The sequence below is a fragment of the Schistocerca piceifrons genome, chromosome 2 (assembly GCF_021461385.2).
Source record: "Schistocerca piceifrons isolate TAMUIC-IGC-003096 chromosome 2, iqSchPice1.1, whole genome shotgun sequence".
Classification (NCBI taxonomy): Eukaryota; Metazoa; Arthropoda; class Insecta; order Orthoptera; family Acrididae; genus Schistocerca; species Schistocerca piceifrons.
In genome coordinates this window covers 736884405-736905740 of record NC_060139.1, presented here as the reverse complement: position 1 = coordinate 736905740, position 21336 = coordinate 736884405, and the positions used below count along the sequence as shown (strand labels likewise).

General features: G+C 40.4%; 1 protein-coding gene across 2 annotated transcripts in view; it reads right to left on the bottom strand.

The window, feature by feature from the left end:
* Nucleotides 1-149: 149 nt before the first annotated feature.
* The window catches only part of LOC124777498, a 53863-nt gene continuing 32676 nt past the window's right edge, over nucleotides 150-21336 (bottom strand). Inside the window, exons 3-7 of one of the 2 annotated variants that reach the window (XR_007015736.1) lie at nucleotides 19265-19409; nucleotides 15715-15848; nucleotides 14608-14757; nucleotides 572-781; nucleotides 150-440 (exon numbers count right to left, since the gene is read on the bottom strand). Coding sequence is in view for 1 of the 2 variants with exons in the window: in XM_047252941.1 (XP_047108897.1) it covers nucleotides 636-781; nucleotides 14608-14757; nucleotides 15715-15848; nucleotides 19265-19409 (575 nt within the window). In the remaining variant the exon portion in view is untranslated. Of the gene's footprint in view, nucleotides 782-14607; nucleotides 14758-15714; nucleotides 15849-19264; nucleotides 19410-21336 lie in introns of both variants that reach the window. The other variant, XM_047252941.1, reaches the window with a different exon arrangement.

Sequence of the window (21336 nt, the reverse complement as noted above, 5' to 3'; positions counted from 1 at the left end):
CGTGTGTAATGTGTTGTGTAAATTTCATTTCAGTCGCTTCTGTCGTTGTTGATGTAGCGATTTTCACAAAGTTTAGCGTATTGACAAGTACAGGAAATACATTGCAGTACAAATGAGAAATCTGGCAACGAAAAGACAGAAACGTCATGTAACATACAGAATTCCTTCTTTATTACGGTGTCCAGTCATGTACATTTTACACTTTTCGTCGGTGGACATTTTAGAAGTATTTATAAGTTCACAAAGACAGTTTTCTTTTCTTTTGTTCATTTCGCTGAATGCTATTAGCTAATAATACAAAAATTTCTTAGTTACATACGGGCGGTCATTCGTAAAGCCCACCACGTTGACTTCAGAAGCTTACTTTTCGTCCTTGCGTCCGTCATTGAGGAACTCGAATCTCATTCGGAGGTAGTGTCAAAGTGTTCCATTTTTGCAGGCTGTGTAATGTTGTTATAACATTAAATTTGACAGATAACGTATAAATCAAATCCAAAGGAAACATTATTAATCACCAAAAATTGTGTTTGAGGCAATCAAAACTAATACACAGATAAAAATATATACTTACGCATAAATTTTTATTGAAAGACATAAACGGCAAGAAAAACTAAATGCGACCGTCGTTTCTTTTATTAGGGGAACATTTCGTCGTAGGAGACATGTGACACAATCCTGTTGGCCATTTCAAGAAGTACTTCTGCAATTGATCTCTCGATGACAGGTTTAGCCAGAGGCCAGATGTTCATACCATTGTCGCCTTGGTCATAGGTATCATCACCTAAAAAGAAGTAGCAAACAATTCAGAATAAATTTGTGAATATCATCATAAATCAAAGAAATTTACTGCATATGCAAAAAATAATTTCTGGTTGGAGACCTATAAAGCCACAGACAACTGAGACGAAATATTCACATTTCGACGAGTTACGCTCCTCATTTGCGGATTATTTCTGTAATATAACCCGTTCAAGACCAAGCGAAACTCCTTGGTTAGAGGAGCATAGTGTTACTAATTCATACAACGTAAGGAGAAATTTTCGAACAGACAAGTTTTTGGTGATATGTGCAACTGCAGAATTCGAGAATGCAGACATAAGATGCCACAAATGTTTGTGTATCGCACTGTAATTCTTGTTAATAGGTCTGTATATTATTATTATTATTATTATTTCTTTCTTGTCTCAGACGTTATGTCTGGTTAAAAATGGAAGGTGACGTGGACCTTGATCAAGCGTGACTTCCTTTTAACTGTACGGTATATGTTACATTGCATTTAGGAACTTTCGGGTAATTGAACAAGTGTCAATAATTACAGATTTCTGTAGTTGTATATATAAGTTCGAATGTAGCTGTATTGCATTGATGTACTGGTGGATATTGTGTGGTATGACTCCTGTAGTTGATAGTATAATTGATATAATGTCAACTTTATCCTGATGCCACATGTCCTTGACTTCCTCTGCCAGTTGGATGTATTTTTCAATTTTTTCTCCTGTTTCCTTTTGTATATTTGTTGTATTGGGTATGGATATTTCGATTAGTTGTGTTAATTTCTTCTTCTTATTGGTGAGTATGATGTCAGGTTTGTTATGTGGTGTTGTTTTATCTGTTATAATGGTTCTGTTCCAGTATAATTTGTATTCATCATTCTCCAGTACATTTTGTGGTACATACTTGTATGTGGAAACATGTTGTTTTATAAGTTTATGTTGTAAGGGAAGCTGTTGATGTATTATTTTTGCTACATTGTCATGTCTTCTGGAGTATTCTGTATTTGCTAGTATTGTATATCCGCTTGTGATGTGATCTACTGTTTTTATTTGTTGTTTGCAAAATCTGCATTTATCTGTTGTGGTATTGGGATCTTTAATAATATGCTTGCTGTAATATCTGGTGTTTATTGTTTGATCCTGTATTGCAATCATGAATCCTTCCGTCTCACTGTGTATATTGCCTTTTCTTAGCCATGTGTTGGATGCGTCTTGATCGATGTGTGGCTGTGTTAGATGATATAGGTGCTTGCCATGTAGTGTTTTCTTTTTCCAATTTACTTTCTTCGTATCTGTTGATGTTATGTGATCTAAAGGGTTGTAGAAGTGGTTATGAAATTGCAGTGGTGTAGCCGATGTATTTATATGGGTGATTGCTTTGTGTATTTTGCTAGTTTCTGCTCGTTCTATAAAGAATTTTCTTAAATTGTCTACCTGTCCATAATGTAGGTTTTTTATGTCGATAAATCCCCTTCCTCCTTCCTTTCTGCTTAATGTGAATCTTTCTGTTGCTGAATGTATGTGATGTATTCTATATTTGTGGCATTGTGATCGTGTAAGTGTATTGAGTGCTTCTAGGTCTGTGTTACTTCATTTCACTACTCCAAATGAGTAGGTCAATATTGGTATAGCATAAGTATTTACAGCTTTTGTCTTGTTTCTTGCTGTCAACTCTGTTTTCAGTATTTTTGTTAGTCTTTGTCTACATTTTTCTTTTAGTTCTTCTTTAATATTTGTATTATCTATTCCTATTTTTTGTCTGTACCCTAGATATTTATAGGCATCTGTTTTTTCCATTGCTTCTATGGAGTCACTGTGGTTATCCATTATGTAATCTTCTTGTTTAGTGTGTTTTCCCTTGACTATGCTATTTTTCTTACATTTGTCTGTTCCAAAAGCCATATTTATATCATTGCTGAATACTTCTGTCATCTTTAGTAATTTGTTGAGTTGTTGATTTGTTGCTGCCAGTAGGTTTAGATCATCCATGTATAGCAAAGGTGTGATTTTGTGTGGGTATGTTCCAGTAATATTGTATCCATAATTTGTATTATTTAGCATGTTGGATAGTGGGTTCAGAGCAAGGCAGAACCAGAAAGGACTTAATGAGTCTCCTTGGTACATTCCACGCTTAATCTGTATTGGCTGTGATGTGATATTATTTGAATTTGTTTGGATATGAAGTGTGGCTTTCCAATTTTTCATTACTATGTTCAGGAACTGTATCAATTTAGGATCTACTTTGTATATTTCCAAGGACTTAATGAGTCTTCTTGGTACATTCCACGCTTAATCTGTATTGGCTGTGATGTGATATTATTTGAATTTGTTTGGATATGAAGTGTGGCTTTCCAATTTTTCATTACTATGTTCAGGAACTGTATCAATTTAGGATCTACTTTGTATATTTCCAATATTTGTAGTAACCATGAGTGGGGTACACTATCAAAAGCTTTTTGGTAATCAATGTATGCGTAGTGTAGCGGCCTTTGTTTAGTTTTAGCTTGATATGTCACCTCTGCATCTATTATCAGTTGCGCTTTACATCCTCGTGCTGCTTTGCAACAGGCTTTTTGTTCTTCATTTATAATTTTGTTCTGTGTTGTATGTGTTATTAATTTCTGTGTAATGACTGAAGTTAATATTTTGTGTATTGTTGGTAGGCATGTTATGGGGCGATATTTAGCTGGGTTTGCTGTGTCTGCTTGTTCTTTAGGTTGCAGATAAGTTATTCCATGTGTAAGTGTGTCAGGGAATGTGTATGGGTCTGCAATGTATCTGTTAAACAATTTAGTTAGATGTGAATGTGTTGAGGTGAACTTCTTTAGCCAGAAATTTGGTATTTTATCTTTTCCAGGGGCTTTCCAATTGTGAGTAGAATTAATTGCTTGGGTGACTTCATGTTGCAAAATTTTTACTTCAGGCATTTGTGGTATCAACTTGTGTGTGCCTGTTTCTGCTTGTATCCACCGTGCATGCCTGTTATGTTGTACCGGGTTTGACCATATGTTGCTCCAGAAGTGTTCCATTTCTGTTATGTTTGGTGGATTGTCTATTTTAATGTGTGTGTTAACTATTGTCTGGTAAAATTTCTTTTGGTTTGTGTTGAATGTTTGGTTTTGTTTCCTTCTATTTTCACTTTTTTTGTATCTTCTAAGTCGTTTGGCAAATGCTTGTAATTTCTGCTTCTTTTCATCTAATTGCTCTGTCGCTTCTTGTTGTGAGATTTTACCTAACCTTTTTCGTTTTTTTTCTGACATTTCATTTCTTATAAATTGTGTTAGCTGTCCGATGTCTTTTCTCAGTTTTTCTATTCTGATCTATAGCCTGTGTTGCCATGCTGGTTTTGTGGGTTTCTTCTGTGTGTTGGTTGGTTCTGATCTCTGCCTAGTGTGTATATTTAGTGTAGTGAGTGCTCCTATATAAACCAGTAGTTGTAACTCTTCCATAGTTGTGTTTTCATTTATTTTGTTGTGTATGATTGTGTTGATAGTTTTTATTGTTGTTTCGACTTGTGGGTTATTTGGCGGTCTATGCAAGAATGGTCTAATGTCTGTATTTGTGTCTTTGTATTCTATATATGTCAGCCGAAATTTTTCTTCTATATCTAACATGTGTGTCACTTAGTGTTCTATTTATACTTGTTCTGGTGGCTGTCTTAAGATTTCGTTTTCCTCTGATTGTTTAATTGATGCGTGTTGATCTTTGTTTGTTTGCTCTGGGATGGTTGAGTCCATTACTGTATTTTCTTCTTCTTCTGATTGCACATTATTTTGTTCCAGTATTTGTTGTACTTGTTGTTTGATGTTTTCTAATTCTGACTCGGGTATCCTGTTATTTTTGATTATTACACGGATCTGATCAGCTAGTCGTTGTTCTGTTATAAATTTTAATTCTGGGTATCTGGTAATAGATGTTGTGTATACTTGTGATCTGTATCCAGTTGTGTTGGTTCCTAGGTTTGTTGCTTGGTAATAACAGAACATGAGGTGTCGATTAACTTCATCTGACCATCTCATCCTCTGTCTTTGTTTTCCTTCTAGGGTGGTTGCAGGAAGCATATCCTGCAAAACACCTCTATTTGGATTTAAATCAGTTTCCAGTTGGCTAGCAGTGTTGTTACCATTGTGGGCGGGCATAGGGTTCAAGTGTCGTCCCCGACCATGATGGCGCTTGTCCGATGCTTCTTTAGTTCTGTCCTGAACCAACTCATCACACTAAAAGGGGGGTTAGCCTTATTAGTGGTTTGTTCTTTTCGTCGCCTTTTACGACTGGCAGAACATACCAGAGGCCTAATTCTTTTCCCGGGCCTCCACGGGAATTATTATTATTATTATTATTATTATTATTATTATTATTATTATTACCATTATTAATATTATCATTATGTATGTACATCAACATCTTCTCCTAGGCAACACACAGGAGTCAGAATTGACAGAAAGAAAGATTTTGCTGAAAGATCAGTAATTGTTTCCGCAGTGTTCAGTATGTGTGGTAAACATTGTTCATAGGCTAGTGTTGATATAATGAAGAACAATTGCAACAGTAATAACTATTTTTTATGAAGTGTCAATATTTTAAAAGCAAGCTATCAATTTATAAAAACTAATCATTAACAACTTTCTATATTGCTCTTACTTAACTTTACGTGTATTTCGTACGCACTCTTTTAAATTACATTATAGCAGATACCAATTACAGTTGTAATTTTCGCCCCATCGTAAAAACTTTCGCCGAAACGGCGAATTTGCGACAGCATTGATCAATTACTTTTATTTCATTCTCTGAAACTGTTACTGAAAATTTGCTCGAATAATTTTTGCTGTAAGTTTGTTTCTTTACTTCAGCCATCTTACATTTCACAGAATAAATGTTGCTTATAATTTTATATAAAAATTTTAAAGTTTTTTACGACCTTTTTACAGTGCCATTAACATTCTTAACATAGGAATGTATCTTCTTAATTTGAACACGAAAGTAACATATGACAATTACGTGAGCGTTGTTTCAAAGATATAGTGATTTCCTTCTGTGCTTACGAACATCAGAAATTGATTACTGAATCTTTGAGTTTTAAGCTCAGTGAAACGTAGCTATAGATTTTTTTCTCTGTATGTTACAGAGGTACGTCTTTCTAAGGTCATCACCGAGAGAAAGGCTTGCATCAGACCGGAACCAACAGCTCTCATACCTGTGTGCAGATAAGCTAAATCTGCTTCTCTGAGTTATATGCGACATTCAGCTGTAAGGTTGCTCTTCGAATTTTCTTTATCTATTAACCCTTGTAGTTAACTGATGATGTGTGTATCAAATCATTTAATTTTTCTATACGTGATCCCCTATTTTAATCACCAATCTCAAAGTCTTACATTTAGTGTCACGATGATAGCGCAAGTGGTGTCCACTCGTACTGGAACGCCATCTTTTTTTTTTTTTTTTTTTTTTTTTTTTTTTTTTTTTTTTTTTTTTTTTTTTGACTTGAATCTCTCCATGAGCCCTCTCGGAACATCGTTAGCAATGTTTAGCCTCTAAAATTCAGAAATGTTTCAACATTAAGAATTCGCAACCAGTGATGGTGCAACAACGATTAATTGAAAATAAAACAAAAAGGGACCGGTAGTCCTGTCTCTCTCCATACATGGAATTCACTTTATTTCTGAACCAATCGCGGGCGCAAAGTACTCTCATTTAGTAATAAATGCTGGATTTACTTCCTTCATAAAGCAATAATAATTTTCTTGACCGTCTTTGCGAAGGAGTAAATACTCTTTCTTTATATGTGCAGCACAATATACATAAATGACATCGGAAGTTCACTGAGGCTTCTTGTGGATGATGCTGTGGTATATCGAGAGGTTGTAACAATGGAAAATTGTACTGAAATGCAGGAGGATCTGCAGCGAATTGACGCATGGTGCAGGGAACGGCAATTGAATCGCAATGTAGACAAGTGTAATGTGCTGCGAATACATAGAAAGAAAGATTCCTTATCATTTAGCTACAATATAGCAGGTCAGCAACTGGAAGCAGTTAATTCCATAAATTATCTGGGAGTACGCCTTAGGAGTGATTTAAAATGGAATGATCATATAAAGCTGATCGTCGGTAAAGCAGATGCCAGAATGAGATTCATTGGAAGAATTCTCAGAAAATGCAATCCGAAAACAAAGGAAGTAGGTTACAGCACGCTTGTTCGCCCACTGCTTGAATACTGCTCAGCAGTGTGGGATCCGTACCAGACAGGGTTGATAGAAGAGATAGAGAAGATCCAACGGAGAGCAGCGCGCTTCATTACAGGGTCATTTAGCAATCGCGAAAGTGTTACGGAGATAATAGATAAACTCCAGTGGAAGACTCTGCAGGAGAGACACTCAGTAGCTTGGCACGGGCTTTTGTTGAAGTTTCGAGAACAAACCTTCACCGAGGAGTCAAGCAGTATATTGCTCCATCCTACGTATATCTCGCGAAGAGACCATGAGGATAAAATCAGAGAGATTAGAGCCCACACAGAGGCATACCGACAATCCTTCTTTCCACGAACAATACGAGACTGGAACAGAAGGGAGAACCGATAGAGATACTCATGGTACCCTCCGTCACACACCGTCAGGTGGCGTGCGGAGTATGGATGTAGATGTAGATATACATGTCATAGATGATATGTTTAAAAATAGGCAAAAATAATTTAAAACATTTCAATAACCCTCTAATATTCACACTTGTTCTCGAACCAGTGCTGTGGATGTGTTATCTAACTCTAAAATAATCCTTAGAAGCATTTACATCTTAATCTTAGATTTGTCTTTACCTTTTGAGAGGGTAAAGAAGTCGACTGAAGTTATATTTCAGTTAAACAATCTGGGCAAACAGAAATAACTTCTAATGCACAAGGCTACCTCCAGTACACGTTAGATATCGGTTTATGAACCTCTTTAGGCCATATACATTTTCTATTTGTACTGTATGGATACATACGTATTAATAGCTGTCAATCTAGTGGAAACATGGACCAAAGGAGTGTCATATTAAGCAGCCATTTCTGACTCGTTATATGTTTTTAATTTTTCACAATTATGTGGCTATTCATTTTCAAACACAAACTGCTTAAAAATGGTTTTGCACTACCTGCACATCTGCGAACAAGTGTAAGCTCATAATTAAGAGGTACAGGAAACGAAATAATGGGATTTAATTCTGTAAAAAAAAGAGAATTAGTGCAGTCTCCTAGAAAGTACACTTTTTACGCATCTGTGAACCGAAAACCTGATGGTAGGTACCATTTTGATCCGCCCCGTTCATTGTATGGTTCTTGGCTCCTCCTCGGCACGCTGTACACAAGGTTGTCGAGGCACTGTTCAAGCCTGTCCCATTCTTTAAAGGAGAGGTGCCTCAGGTTACACATTGTGTTCGAGAGTTTGTACCATGATGCGCTACAAGTTACAGCTGGTCTCAAACATGATCTGTCGGGCTCAGGTCAGCAGATAATGCAGGAAATTCCACACACTATGTGGATTACTGCCTCCTGGAGGAAGGTGTCCTCGAGATGCCCGCGGTTTATTCGTGCATTATCGTCTTGAGAGCCGAACCCGTCGCTGAAATGTTAACTCTAGGTCGGGGCAGTTGGTAGGAGGTTCCTGTACTGGTGCTGCACAGTCGTAAAATTACCCTCTATTGCGTTGAGAGGCGCCCAACATTCCTGTATGATACTGGCCCGAACATTGTTGACTCACCTCTCTGGTAACCACTGACTGCCTTAACTCTCTCCCACGATGTTCTTTAGACGGCAGACAAATAATACATACATCAGTTGCAGAGAACCCAGGTCCACTGATCCCAGTTCCTTTCCAAGTGTCCCTTCGTCTACAGCCTTGAGGATTTGTACTGTTGGCCGTATTGTACATTTAAAGGCCAAATTCCTCATGTGGAGAGACTTTAGCACTGTCTGGGACAACACAGCCCTCCTGGTTGCCTGTAAAAAGGCACCGCACTGTTCTGAAATACTCTCATGCAGTGGAGTCAGTGTTAAAAGATCCCTGACAGATGGAAGCAATGTGGTGGCCAATACTCAACTGCGACACGCAGACAGCTGCACGCAAAAACTGTAATCATCTATGGAACTGCAACAACGCTGAGAAATCGGCATAAAGATATTTGAAATATATCAGGCACAACCACGTGCCTCTTTCATTTAATATGTTTCTGATTCACTGATTAGAAGGTAATAACAGCGCAGATTCCTATAGCATTGCTTTTATGAAAGTATATCAGAACACAGTGACTATATATACTGAGCTCTTTCTGGCCTTATTTCTTTTTGTTTGACAAGATGCTGGACTCCCTTGTTCTTCTGAGTATGTAAGTGGTAAGGTGCAGTGCACTGGGTTTGAGATAGGCAGAGCAGAGAATGCAGCGAAAAGAGCGGCGCCTTGCATCAGCCCAGGCTGAAGCTTCAGGTGTGGTCTCCACGCCCCCCCCCCCCCCCCCCCCTCTCCACCACTCCCCCCTACGGCAGGCTACTGTGCATTTTACAACCAAGCCTTGTCCAGAGGCCAAACAGAGGGTGGGAAGCGACTCTAGCAGAAGGAGAGTGACACTCCCTAATATTGCATATTTAGAAAGAAAGACGGCTTGCAGAAAATAATGGCCTAGCCTCACGAGCAGCCTTCTAGTTTCAGACAACCTCTGATGCAAAGCTAGTTGTTGGGTGGAAAAATTAACCATTGGTAAAGCTGATAGTGACACCGTGGAGACGGTACCGAAACGACATTTCTTTAGAGGTAGAAGCTCATATTGTGGTGTGGTAGATGTATGATCGTGATGCTTCGTATTGGTGGAATTTTGTCTGCTTCAAGGAACCTCGCTATTGGATGGCCGTGTTCGCATTTTCCGCATTACCAGGCATCTTCCGTTTGGTAGAAAGAAATACCTGTGCATAAGACTGAGCCTAATAGACATCAAAAAAGTATTACATCACCTCGGTTCCGAGAGTTTCGGAACCTGTACAGGAAACTAGAACGGATATCAACATAAACATCATTTCTGCCCTTTTTATTGCTCATGAAAACCACACATTGCATGTTGAACAGCGAGACCTTCTGAGGTGGTGGTACAGATTGCTGTACGCACCAGTACCTTTAATACCAAGTAGCACGTCCTCTCGCATTGATGCATGCCTTTATTCGTCGTGGCATACTATACATAAGTTCATCAAGGCACTGTTGTCCCACTCCTCAACGGCGATTCGGTGTAGATCCCTCAGAGTGGTTGGTGGGTCACGTCGTCCATAAACAGCCCTTTTCAATCAATCCCAGGCATGTTCAATAGGGTTCATGTCTGGAGAACATACTGGCCGCTCTATTCGGGAGATGTCGTTATCCTGCAGGAACTCATTCACAAGATGTGCAATGGGGGCGCGAATTGTCGTTTATGGAAGACGAATACCTCGCCAATATGCTGCCGATATGTTTTCATTGTCGGTCGGAGGATGGCATTCACGTATAGTACAGCCGTAACGGCGCCTTCCATGACCCCAGCGGCCCCACATGATACCACCCCAAAACAGCAGGTAACCACCACCTTGCTGCGCTTGCTGGACAGTGTGTCTAAGGCGTTCAATTTGACCGGGTTGCCTCCAAGCAAGTCTCCGACGATTGTCTGGTTGAAGGCATATGCGATACTCATCAGTGAAGAGAACATGATGCCAATCCTGAGCGGTCCATTCGGCATATTTTTGGGCCCATCTGTACCGCGCTGCATAGTGTCGTGGTTGCAAAGATGGATCTCGCCATGGACGTCGGGAATGAAGGTGCGCTTCATGCTGCCAATTTTGCAGTTTCAGGTGCAACACGACGTCCTGTGGCTGCACTAAAAGCATGGTGGAGTTGCTGTCAGGGATCCTCCGAACCGTAATTCGTAGGTAGCAGTCATCCACTGCAGTAGTAGCCCTTGGGCGGCCTGAGCGAGGCATGTCATGGACAGTTCCTGTCTTTCTGTATCACCTCCATGTCCGAACAACATCACTCTGGTTCACTCCGAGGTGCCTGGATCCTTTCCTTGTTGAGAGACCTTCCTGGCACAAAGTAACAATGCGGACGCGATCGAACTGTGGTATTGACCGTCTAGGCATTGTGGAACTACAGACAACACCAGTCGTGTACATCCATCCTGGTGGAATGACTGGAACTGATCGGCTGTCTGACCTCCTCCGTCTAATAGGCGCTGCTGTTGCATGATTCTCCACATCTATGGGCGGGTTTAGTGACTTCTCTGAACAGTCAAAGGGACTGTGTCTGTGATACAACATCCACAGTCAACGGCTATCTTCAGGAGTTCTGTGAACTATGACGATGCAAAACTTTTTTTATGTATCTATACTCAGGAATCATGTAAGTGTGTGTATCTTGTGCATATTAGCCGTGTACTTTGTAGACGGACAGAGGCGTGCATCTTGGCAAACGAGTGGGGTCAGGAGTTGTTACGACATCAGCATGACCCTCTTCCTGTACCATAGAGCTATTTGCACAAGAGCAGAATTCTGCGTGAATGTCGGTGAACAGTTACAATGAGCATAATAAGCAGCACTGCTGTGTTAGGGCGTTTCTTGGTCTGCAATTGTGGAAATCATTTCGATCACCTGTTTCAGGTGCACCACTACTGTAGCGAATGTATCAGTTCCTCAAAAACTATTAGGATTACTACCACTGGCTTTCATTGGTGTTAAAGAGATTCGAGGATAATTTTCAGACTCCCGTTAGTTTCAGAAAGGCAATTTTCCTGTTGGTTCAAGTACCGTTGAAAATCAACAAAGCTACTACTTGAAGTTTGCGTAAAGAGATTGTAAATGATTTCATGTTCATGCGTCATCTATTTGGAATGATTATGTTTTTAATTGAATTAATTACTGTCTCAATCGGAAGATTGTTTCTGTTAAACATCTTCCATTCATATTGATTAGCTTTAGGGCCTTTAACTAGACCCTTAAACCATTCACGTTGTCCATTAAAGTTGTGCACACTAAATTATAGCTTATCTCTTAAAGGTGTCTCCGGCTCTTACACTACTGGCCATTAAAACTGCTACACCACGAAGATGACGTGCTACAGACGCTAAATTTAACCTACAGGAAGAAGATGCTGTGATATGCACATGATTAGGTTTTAAGAGCATTCACACAAGATTGGCGCCGGTGGCGACACCTACAACGTGCTGACGTGAGGAAAGTTTCCTACCGATTTCTCATACACAAACAGCAGTTGACCGGCGTTGCCTAGTGAAACGTTGTTGTGATGCCTCGTGTAAGGAGAAGAAATGCATACCATCACGTTTCCGACTTTGATAAAGGTCGGATTGTAGCCTATCGAGATTGCGGTTTATCTTATCGCGACATTGCTGCTCGCGTTGGTCGAGATCCAATGACTGTTAGCAGAATATCGAATCGGTGGGTTCAGGAGGGTAATACGGAACGCCGTGCTGGATCCCAACGGCCTCGTATCACTAGCAGTCGATATGACAGGCATCTTATCCGCATGACTGTAACGGATCGTGCAGCCACGTCTCGATCCCCGAGTCAACAGATGGGGACGTTTACAACAACCATCTGCACGAACAGTTCGACGACGTTTGCAGGAGCATGGACTATCAGCTCGGAGACCATGGCTGCGCTTACCCTTGACGCTGCATCACAGACAGGAGCGCCTGCGATGGTGTACTCTACGACGAACCTGGGTGCACGAATGGCAAAACGTCATTTTTTCGGATGAATCCAGGTTCTATTTACAGCATCATGATCGTCGAATCCGTGTTTGGCGTCATCGCGGTGAACGCACATTGGAAGCGTGTATTAGTTATCGCCATACTGCCGTATTACCCAACATGATGGTATGGGGTGCTACTGGTTACACATCTCGGTCACCTCTTGTTCGCACTGACGGCACTTTGAACAGTGGACGTTACATTTCAGATGTGTTACGACCCGTGACTCTACCCTTCATTCGATCCCTGCGAAACCCTACATTTCAGCAGGATAATGCACGACCGCATGTTGCAGGTCCTGTACGGGCCTTTCTGGTTACAGAAAATGTTCGACTGCTGGCCTGGCCAGCACATTCTCCAGATCTCTCACCAACTGAAAACGTCTGGTCAATGGTGGCCGAGCAACTGGCTCGTCACAAAAATGGTTCAAATGGCTCTGAGCACTATGGGACTTAACATCTGTGGTCATCAGTCCCCTAGAACTTAGAACTACTTAAACCTAACTAACCTAAGGACATCACACACATCCATGCCCGAGGCAGGATTCGAACCTGCGACCGTAGCAGTCTCGCGGTTCCGGACTGCGCGCCTAGAACCGCTAGACCACCGCGGCCGGCAGGCTCGTCACAATACGCCAGTCACTACTCTTAATGAACTGTGGTATCGTTTTGAAGCTGCATGGGCATCTGTACCTCCACACGCCATCCAATCTCTGTTTGACTCAATCCCCGGGCGTATCAAGGCCGTTATTACGACCAGAGGTGGTTGTTCTGGGTACTGATTTCTCAGGATCTATGCACTCAAATTGTGTGAAAATGTAATCACATGTCAGTTCTAGTATAATATATTTGTCCAATGAATACCCGTTCATCATCTGCATTTCTTCTTGGTGTAGCGATTTTAATGGCCAGTAGTGTAATTAGTTTTATGGATCAGGATAACATTTCACGCAAACGTAGTTACACATATTTACTAAATCGCATTACATTACAGGTTAATGTAGGAATATGAAGCTGCTGGATCCAGCTGTCAGGAATCTTCTTGTGGCAGCTCGACTACAGGTGTAGCTAAGAGCAGTAGTCGTTTGGCAACGATCACCACTTGGTACTGTTCACAGCCTGTGAGCAACACCAGTTCGGTACGCAATTTCCCTTTTTGCCATAAACTGACACTATGTGCACAATCTAAGCTTGAAGTAACCTTTCGTGGTATGTTGATATACTCGACTATGTATAAAAGCTCCAGTGTCACGTTCACCGTTGAAGACAGAACGCATTGTACTGAACTGCACCGAGAATGCCGGTTTATTTTTATCACCATTAGACACATGCTCTATACAGCTATTTCCTGTAATCAGAGGTGTATTTTTCGATATAGAAACTAAAAAATATTCACGTCATAAAGATAATGGAAACTTCTTGAGTAATTTATTTACAAATTACACTATTCGAGCCGGCCGCTGTGACCGAGCGGTTCTAGGCGCTTCAGTCCGGAATCGCACTGCTGCTGTGGTCGCAGGTTCGAATCCTGCCTCGGGCATGGATGTGTGTGATGTCTTTAGGTTAGTTAGGTTTAAGCAGTTCTAAGGTCTAGGGGACTGATGACCTCAGATGTTAAGTCCAAGAGCCATTTTTTTGAACACTATTCGATCGAAACGTAAGGGAGACACCACTGTACTGCAGTAGTAATAAGGTGCAGAGGAATGAAAATTTTAAGATAATAGCAGTGATCTTTTACAAGCTACACTATTTATAATTTTTGTTAATTTTTGTTTCATTTTGTTTTACCATGTATGTTGAAAAGGGACGCAATGAGCATCGTAATAGCCTTACGGCGTGAGTTTAAATCACTGAAGTAATTGCAACTGTAGTAGAGTAAATCAAATTGATCATATACGAATTATACGAATTGATATTTCCAAAGGGCCAACACTTCATCTTAAGAGCTTTCATTTTTGTTACGCGCCTACAGTTAATTTGTGCGTTTCCTTTTGGGCTTCTTAATTTAATTTGGCATATTAGTATATTATGCTTACGTTATATTGTGTGTGGGTAACGATACTTGCACGTTTCAAACTTACCTATCACTAGGTCGCCAGATACGAGACCTTCCATGTGCGAATGCGAACGATCCACGTTGAAGTTAAGGTTCAGTTTATTGAACTGCAAATAGTTGCCGTTCTTGCGTTTCACAAGCTTTCCTCTGAGCGTAAAATCTCCATGGACGCCAGCTGTAATAGAGCAAGAGTAAGGTTTCGTTATCAACACTCCCTACAACATAAAGTATTTGGCAAATTTGATGGTGCAGTCAAGTTTGAGAGTACAGCCATCACTGTATTAAAAACTTAAGTATTAGTTTTGACCTACTTCTACCACTTCATCGTATATCTCTTTGGTGGAGGCCACTGACGCTGTTGTAATAGCACGATCTGTCGGTAGCAGGAATAAGTGGTGGTAGGAAAAGAAATGTTCGTCATCAGATTGTGTCCTGGTAGGTAGGAAAGTAGTCACGTGGCAGCTGCTACACAAAGTCCTTCATGATACCGTAAATACAATATCTCTATGGTCTCATAGGACCGCGACGTATAACGTTGGTGATGGAGTTCTGTCCACCCGATGTGGTCTTTAATTTCGGTGTTCCCTTCATTACTACTTGAGTCGCGAAGGCTACTCTATGTGCAGACAGCAGTTCCCACTATCTTCCTTGACGCTCCACATTATTAAAATTTAATGGCAGTTATTTCAACTCAGCTACGGTAAACAAGGGAATTTAATTCGCGAAACGAAACAAAGGGATTTTAGGGTCGTAATAAAATATCATTTTCCTGATCTGGAATGCTGCTGAAGAATCTTCTATATCACTCAAGCCACAATGTCAAGTAACACATTTACGTTTTCTTCCCATCTTGACTCAGGTGGACGGAACCCTCTGCGTAAGTGGTAACTTGTGAAGTAATGGGCTGTTGAGACAACCAGTTACCTGCCTAACACACTTACCATCTGGCTCCGCTGCAATCGATTTTACCATTTCAGTGAAATTTCAAACAACGCTTTCTAGAATTCATCTTATCGCATACAGTTCTTCTCAAGCGAACAAGTACGGTATTCATTGAGTTCTCATTTGAAATGAGAAATGTACCTGGAACAAAAACTAATGCTAATCTAAAGGTGAGAGGTAGATTACTTACTCGCGTTGCCGCTCACAGCTCCTTTCCCTTTCATGGACAGCTGCATGAACTTAGCGTCGACGTTGTAGTCAGCCGCAAACATCAAATTAGGCATTTCCACTGCTCCAGAGAATTCTTGGTTCCGCACGTTGACGCTACAACATAGTGCAAAAACTTCTTTAAATACGAAAGCAAAAAATATCCTAATTATGTAGCCTCACAACAAGTAATTTTTTAAAAAATATTCAGCTGGGCAAATGATGTAAAAAAATTGAAATAAGCATGTTAGATAATTCCAGTATAGTGCTTCCAGACATTAATCAAGGATTATTCCTGGATACGGACTTCTTAAATCCGCTTCCGGAGACATATTCGTTGGCCTAGCTTTTAAGCACGTTTTTCTGGAAATGTCCTACACGGTTACCGTTCGTTCTTGCCCTGGTATAAGTCAAATGAAATAACTCACGAAACGATTATTTAGAAATATCGTAGACGTTTTGCTGCCATTAGCTTCAAAGTACCATCAGTTATCATGTACCTGTCTTTATGAAAAAGCATCTTTAACAGAGTCCTGCATGTTTTTATTTCCTAAAGTTCGATCTCCACCTTCCTCACGGCGATTTCGTGTCCGTGTCCGGCACAAAATAAACATACATAACATTTAATGCGCAATTGGAGATCTCATAAGACTTACGGCACATAAGAATTCACTGACTAGACTAATATTATATTATACTGGGAAGTATACTTCAGAGATACTGAAGGTTCACCGGTTGGTTCTTCCTTCCCGATATTCATCATTCACCTATGTGTTACACATTCACTAGGCCTCGTGTTGGTTATAATAAAATATTAACAGCAGTAGAATATCCTTTTCTTCTTCTTTCATTCCATTTCTTCTTCTTCACTGTTTCTTGTTCTGTATGGTCAAGCACAATGGAGGAAGAGATGTCTCGACTAAGACACTACACTCCGTCCTTTTTGCAGTCCTCTGTAGTTGTCCCGGACACACACTTTTAATCTATCTATCTGTCCATTACTAGGGCTTCTCACTTGCCTTCTGGCATCTAGTATCAGTCGCGCGGGTTAGCCGCGCGGTCTCGGGCTTCTTGCCACGGTCCGTACGGCTCCCCCCTCGGAGTTTCGAGTCCTTCCTCGGGCATGGGTATGTGTGTTACCCATAGCGTAAGTAAGTTAGTTTAAGTTAGATTAAGTAGTGTGTAGGCTTAGAGAACGATGACCTAAGTAGTTTGGTCCCATAAGACCTTACTACAAATTTCCAGTTGCCAGTCTAGTATCAGCGCGTACAAGTCTTTGGCCATTATTTATACTAACTACGTTCTAGAATTCGACTCTTAACCAGACATAATTTTGGGGTACTCATACAGGTGTTGTAGCTCTCCATCGTAGAAAACTTCCTATTCCACGCTTCGCTATCTTCGTCGGTCATAACTGTTCCTACGAATGTTCATCTCACTAGTGGATAGCTGTTTCAGTGTCAGTTCCTTTCCCTAAATCTGACAGCCCTACAAAACGTTAGGAAATTAGTACGGCGTAAACGGGCATAATGAGACGTCAGCAACGTGACTATTGACTCCTTCACTGCTCTGAATGGCAATTTTCATTACCTCTGATTTCCTCTATCCCCATTTCTTAGTCACCTCTCTTTCTACTTGCTTTCCCATAGGACAGGATGGCGTATCATCTCAGCAAATATTACGAATCGTTGCAAAATGTTCTGTGATTCTTCTATACCTCTCTCGTGGCGAGTTTTGATTTTCAACCAACTTTTCCTGGTGTGAACAGAAAATGCCTCAGATACTTGTGTTTCTATCCCTTGTTAATTTGCATTGTGCCGATACACTTGTTAAAAGGGCCTTGAGAAACGACGAATCGGAAATCTTTTGTATGAATAGCCAAGAAATTTAGTTGTGCTGGCTTCATATAAAGTCAATGTTTTTAGAAAACTCTCTCTGAAAATTACCAACCTTTCTCTTTAACAGTTCTCGAAAACCATAAAAAGTCATACATCGTCATTTAAAAAACTGCTTCAGCAGCTTTGTTGCTGAAAGAATTACGATAACCACAAATAAAGACAAATACCCTCAGAATATTGTGATCTGTCTAAAGTCATATATATTGAACCATTACAAAACCGAAGATGCGACAAATATCCTCCTTAAACAGCTTTAACTATTACAGAACATTGCCTGAAACTATCTTTAAACCGAAAGTATGTTTGAACACCGCAGTGCTTTACAACGCGCGGGCCTAACGGAGATGGTACGTCCTTTGTTTCCTGTTGACTGAACTTGCTCATCGAGCCATTCGTAGGGGACCTGTAGTTAAACGTCGATTTTAAACAGTGGTATCACTTAAAGTTTTTGACATGTAACGACCATTACCAGAAGCGAAGAAGCGGTAAGTGACAAAAGTTGAACGTTGAAGCCACAATCTTTGGAACATAAGACTGGAACCCATTTAGCCAAGTAGCTGCACTATTACACGTGACGAAAACTACCTGTCAGTATTCCGCACTATATGGGACTATCTGCGTAAGTATAACGTAATCTTATGTGTTTCCGCCACATGAATCTGTTACGTCGTTAGACAAAAATTTACAGCTGTAGTTCTTCTGATTTACCGTCCACAAAAAAATCTGGGAATTTCTACAGAGGAATGTGGAGCTCTAAAGGTCCCGTTACATCGTAAGATAATAAGAATTGTGCGAACTGACGAGTAATTGTATCATAAAGTGACTGACATAGGTGTTAGAAATGCGTAGTGAATGAAAAATAATACGAAAATGACACCCTAAAGGGCCTCTAAGGGAATGATGCAGTATCGGTACTCATTTCTATTCCTGTTGTTCAGCTTCGATAATAAGAACCGTATTCTGTCATGTATATATGCAGACTGAAGCGACGAATGAAAATTTGTACCAATGCTGGCACTCGAACCCAGGTCTCCTAATTACAAAGTAGATTCGTTAACCACGGAACCACGTTAGCGCAGTAGCTTTAGGTTTTGCACAACTCCATGGGCTATCCTTGCATGCCACCCGGCTCACTCCCGATACGATTCACGCCCCTATACTCGAACATCATTGCAGAGGTTCTTCAACTGCATTGGAATATCACCCCAGCATCGAAAGAAACGGGGGATCCTCCCGAAACACAGGCATAGGTACTTTAATCAAATGAAATTATACGATTCTAGAAACTTTTTCAGTTCTCAAACATCTATGACGTATATGTGCAGACTGGATTGAAGAGGGAGGCGTCCTAGGAAAGTCACTGTGCCAAGGTGGCGTAGCTGTTAGCGCAACTGCGTAGTTAGCAGGAGAGTTGGGTTAGAATCCTGGCGTTTGTATAAATTTTCATTCGCCGCTTCAGTCTGCATATGTATTATATGTACATCATAAACGTATGAGACGTGATAAGGTCTCTGCAACCGTATAGTTTCATTCGTGTTCTGTCAGTTTGTGCTATATTTAACCCACAATACGTGGAACATTCGTGCAGTGTAAGATATTTCTCAGACACCTTCCTCTCCTGTACCATTGCCTTACTTGATCCTGTTGATCCTGGTCTTCTCGAGGCCGTACACCTTGATGTTGCTGGCGGTGACGCGAACGCGCTGTCCAGGAATCGGGGAGACCGTCACCTCGGACACTTCCAGTGGGTCGATTGGCGGCACCTCCAGCTCCGGGATTCCTGAAGCAAATGCACACGCTCTTTGATCAGACTCACTACACCAAGACTACAGTCTGTGTTAGTTCTGTTTGTTGCTGTGTAGAGTCATTATTGTTATCATTATGAAGCACTTCAACTACCCAGATGTATGCTGTCTCCACTGTACACATTAAGCACGGCCCCTATCCATCATTTCGTAATAGCATTTCTGCCTTTGAAGCAGAGGTAATGGGTTCGAGTACCGACTTCGGTAACTGTTTGAGTTTTAAATTTACTGTTATGTATGTCCAACATTTATGGCTAAATTATACAAACGAAAAAACTGGAGCTCTGGAGGACGAGGAGCTCGACTAGATGATATCATTCAAGTAGGATGAATATAAACCAGAATATCCATTGTAAATCCTCTGTTCGGTCCCCAAACAACGGTAGCTCCATTCTGCCGTTATAGCAAGGAGACGTTTTCTAACAGAAAAGTCATCCACAATGGAGAAATGATCCATGAGCGGCTCCTTCGTCCATTTAAATGCCTTTAACACATGCGATTCAGGGGCAACATATGCTACTCACGATGCTTTTAATTTATTTAGATGATCTCTTCCTTTGACATGTAGATGCTGGGCCTTTCTAGACAGATTATGAAATGCCTCTGTTATGCTTCTTTAAATAAGTGTGATTATTGGTATGTTCACAGCTACAGGCATGCCTCTCTCCTTAGATATTTTTCTGGAACTTGAATAAGCAACGAGGCGGAAAAGCAATGTGATACTTAAGCATTGAGAGTGGATTTCAGCACGTCTTTATACTTTCACAGTTATTACGCGTTCAGTGCCCACAGGAGGAAAATTTTGAAATGTTCATAATTAAAGTTTTGGGGTTTGTTTCATTTATTTTCGACCCTTTGTTTTACTTTTTTGAAGTGACCTTTTAACTGTGTTAATCAGACAGTAGAAGATTTATTTCGTATATACGAAGTGTGTAACGCAATCTGAGTATTTCAAATAAATCGCTGATTGACTGCATGTGATCTGTACCGGAGAATTTACGAAGGACGTTTCATAATATTCTATCGTGGGTCTTCCGCTCTAAGTGGTGTATTTGAGTCACGCACTATTTAATATGTAATAGGAGCCAGAGTACTTTTTTCTGCACATTATATAATAATTGGAGTTAAAGGAAGCACTGAAATAAAAAAAACAGTAAACTGTGTTTTGCCAAACGTTATTAAATCATTACACACAACTTGGCTTGCTACAAGCAGTAGAGGAAACAATAGAAAAAGTTGGAGTAGGAATAGAACTCTGGGGAGAAGAACTAAAAACTTTGAGGTTTGCTGATGACATAACAATTCTGTCAGACAGAGCAATGGACTTGGAAGAGCTATTGAACGGAATGGACAGTGTCAAGAAAGGAGGATAAAAGACGAACATCAACAAAAGAAAAACCAGGGTAATGGAATGCAGTCGAATTAAATCATGTGATGCTGAGAAAATTAGATTAATAAACGTGACACTTAAAGTAGTAGATGAGTTTTAGTATTTTGCAAGCAAAATAACTGATGATGGTAGAAGTAGGGAGGTTATAATACGTAGACTGGCAATGACAAGGAAATCGCTTCTGAAGAAGAGAAATTTGTTAATATCGAGTATAGATTTAAGTGTCAGGAGATCTTTCCTGACAGTATTTGTATGGAGTCTAGCCATGTATGGAACTGATACATGGACGATAAACCGTTTAGACAAGTAGATAGAAGCTTTTGAAATGTAGTGCTACAGAAGAATGCTCAAGATTAGAGAGGTAGATCAGATAACTAATGAGGAGGTACTGAACAAATTGTGGAGATGAGAAATTTGTGGTATAACCTGACTAGAAGAATAGATCGGTTAGTAGGACACCTTCTGAGACATTAGAGGATCATCAATTTGATACTGGAAGGAAGCGTGGGTGG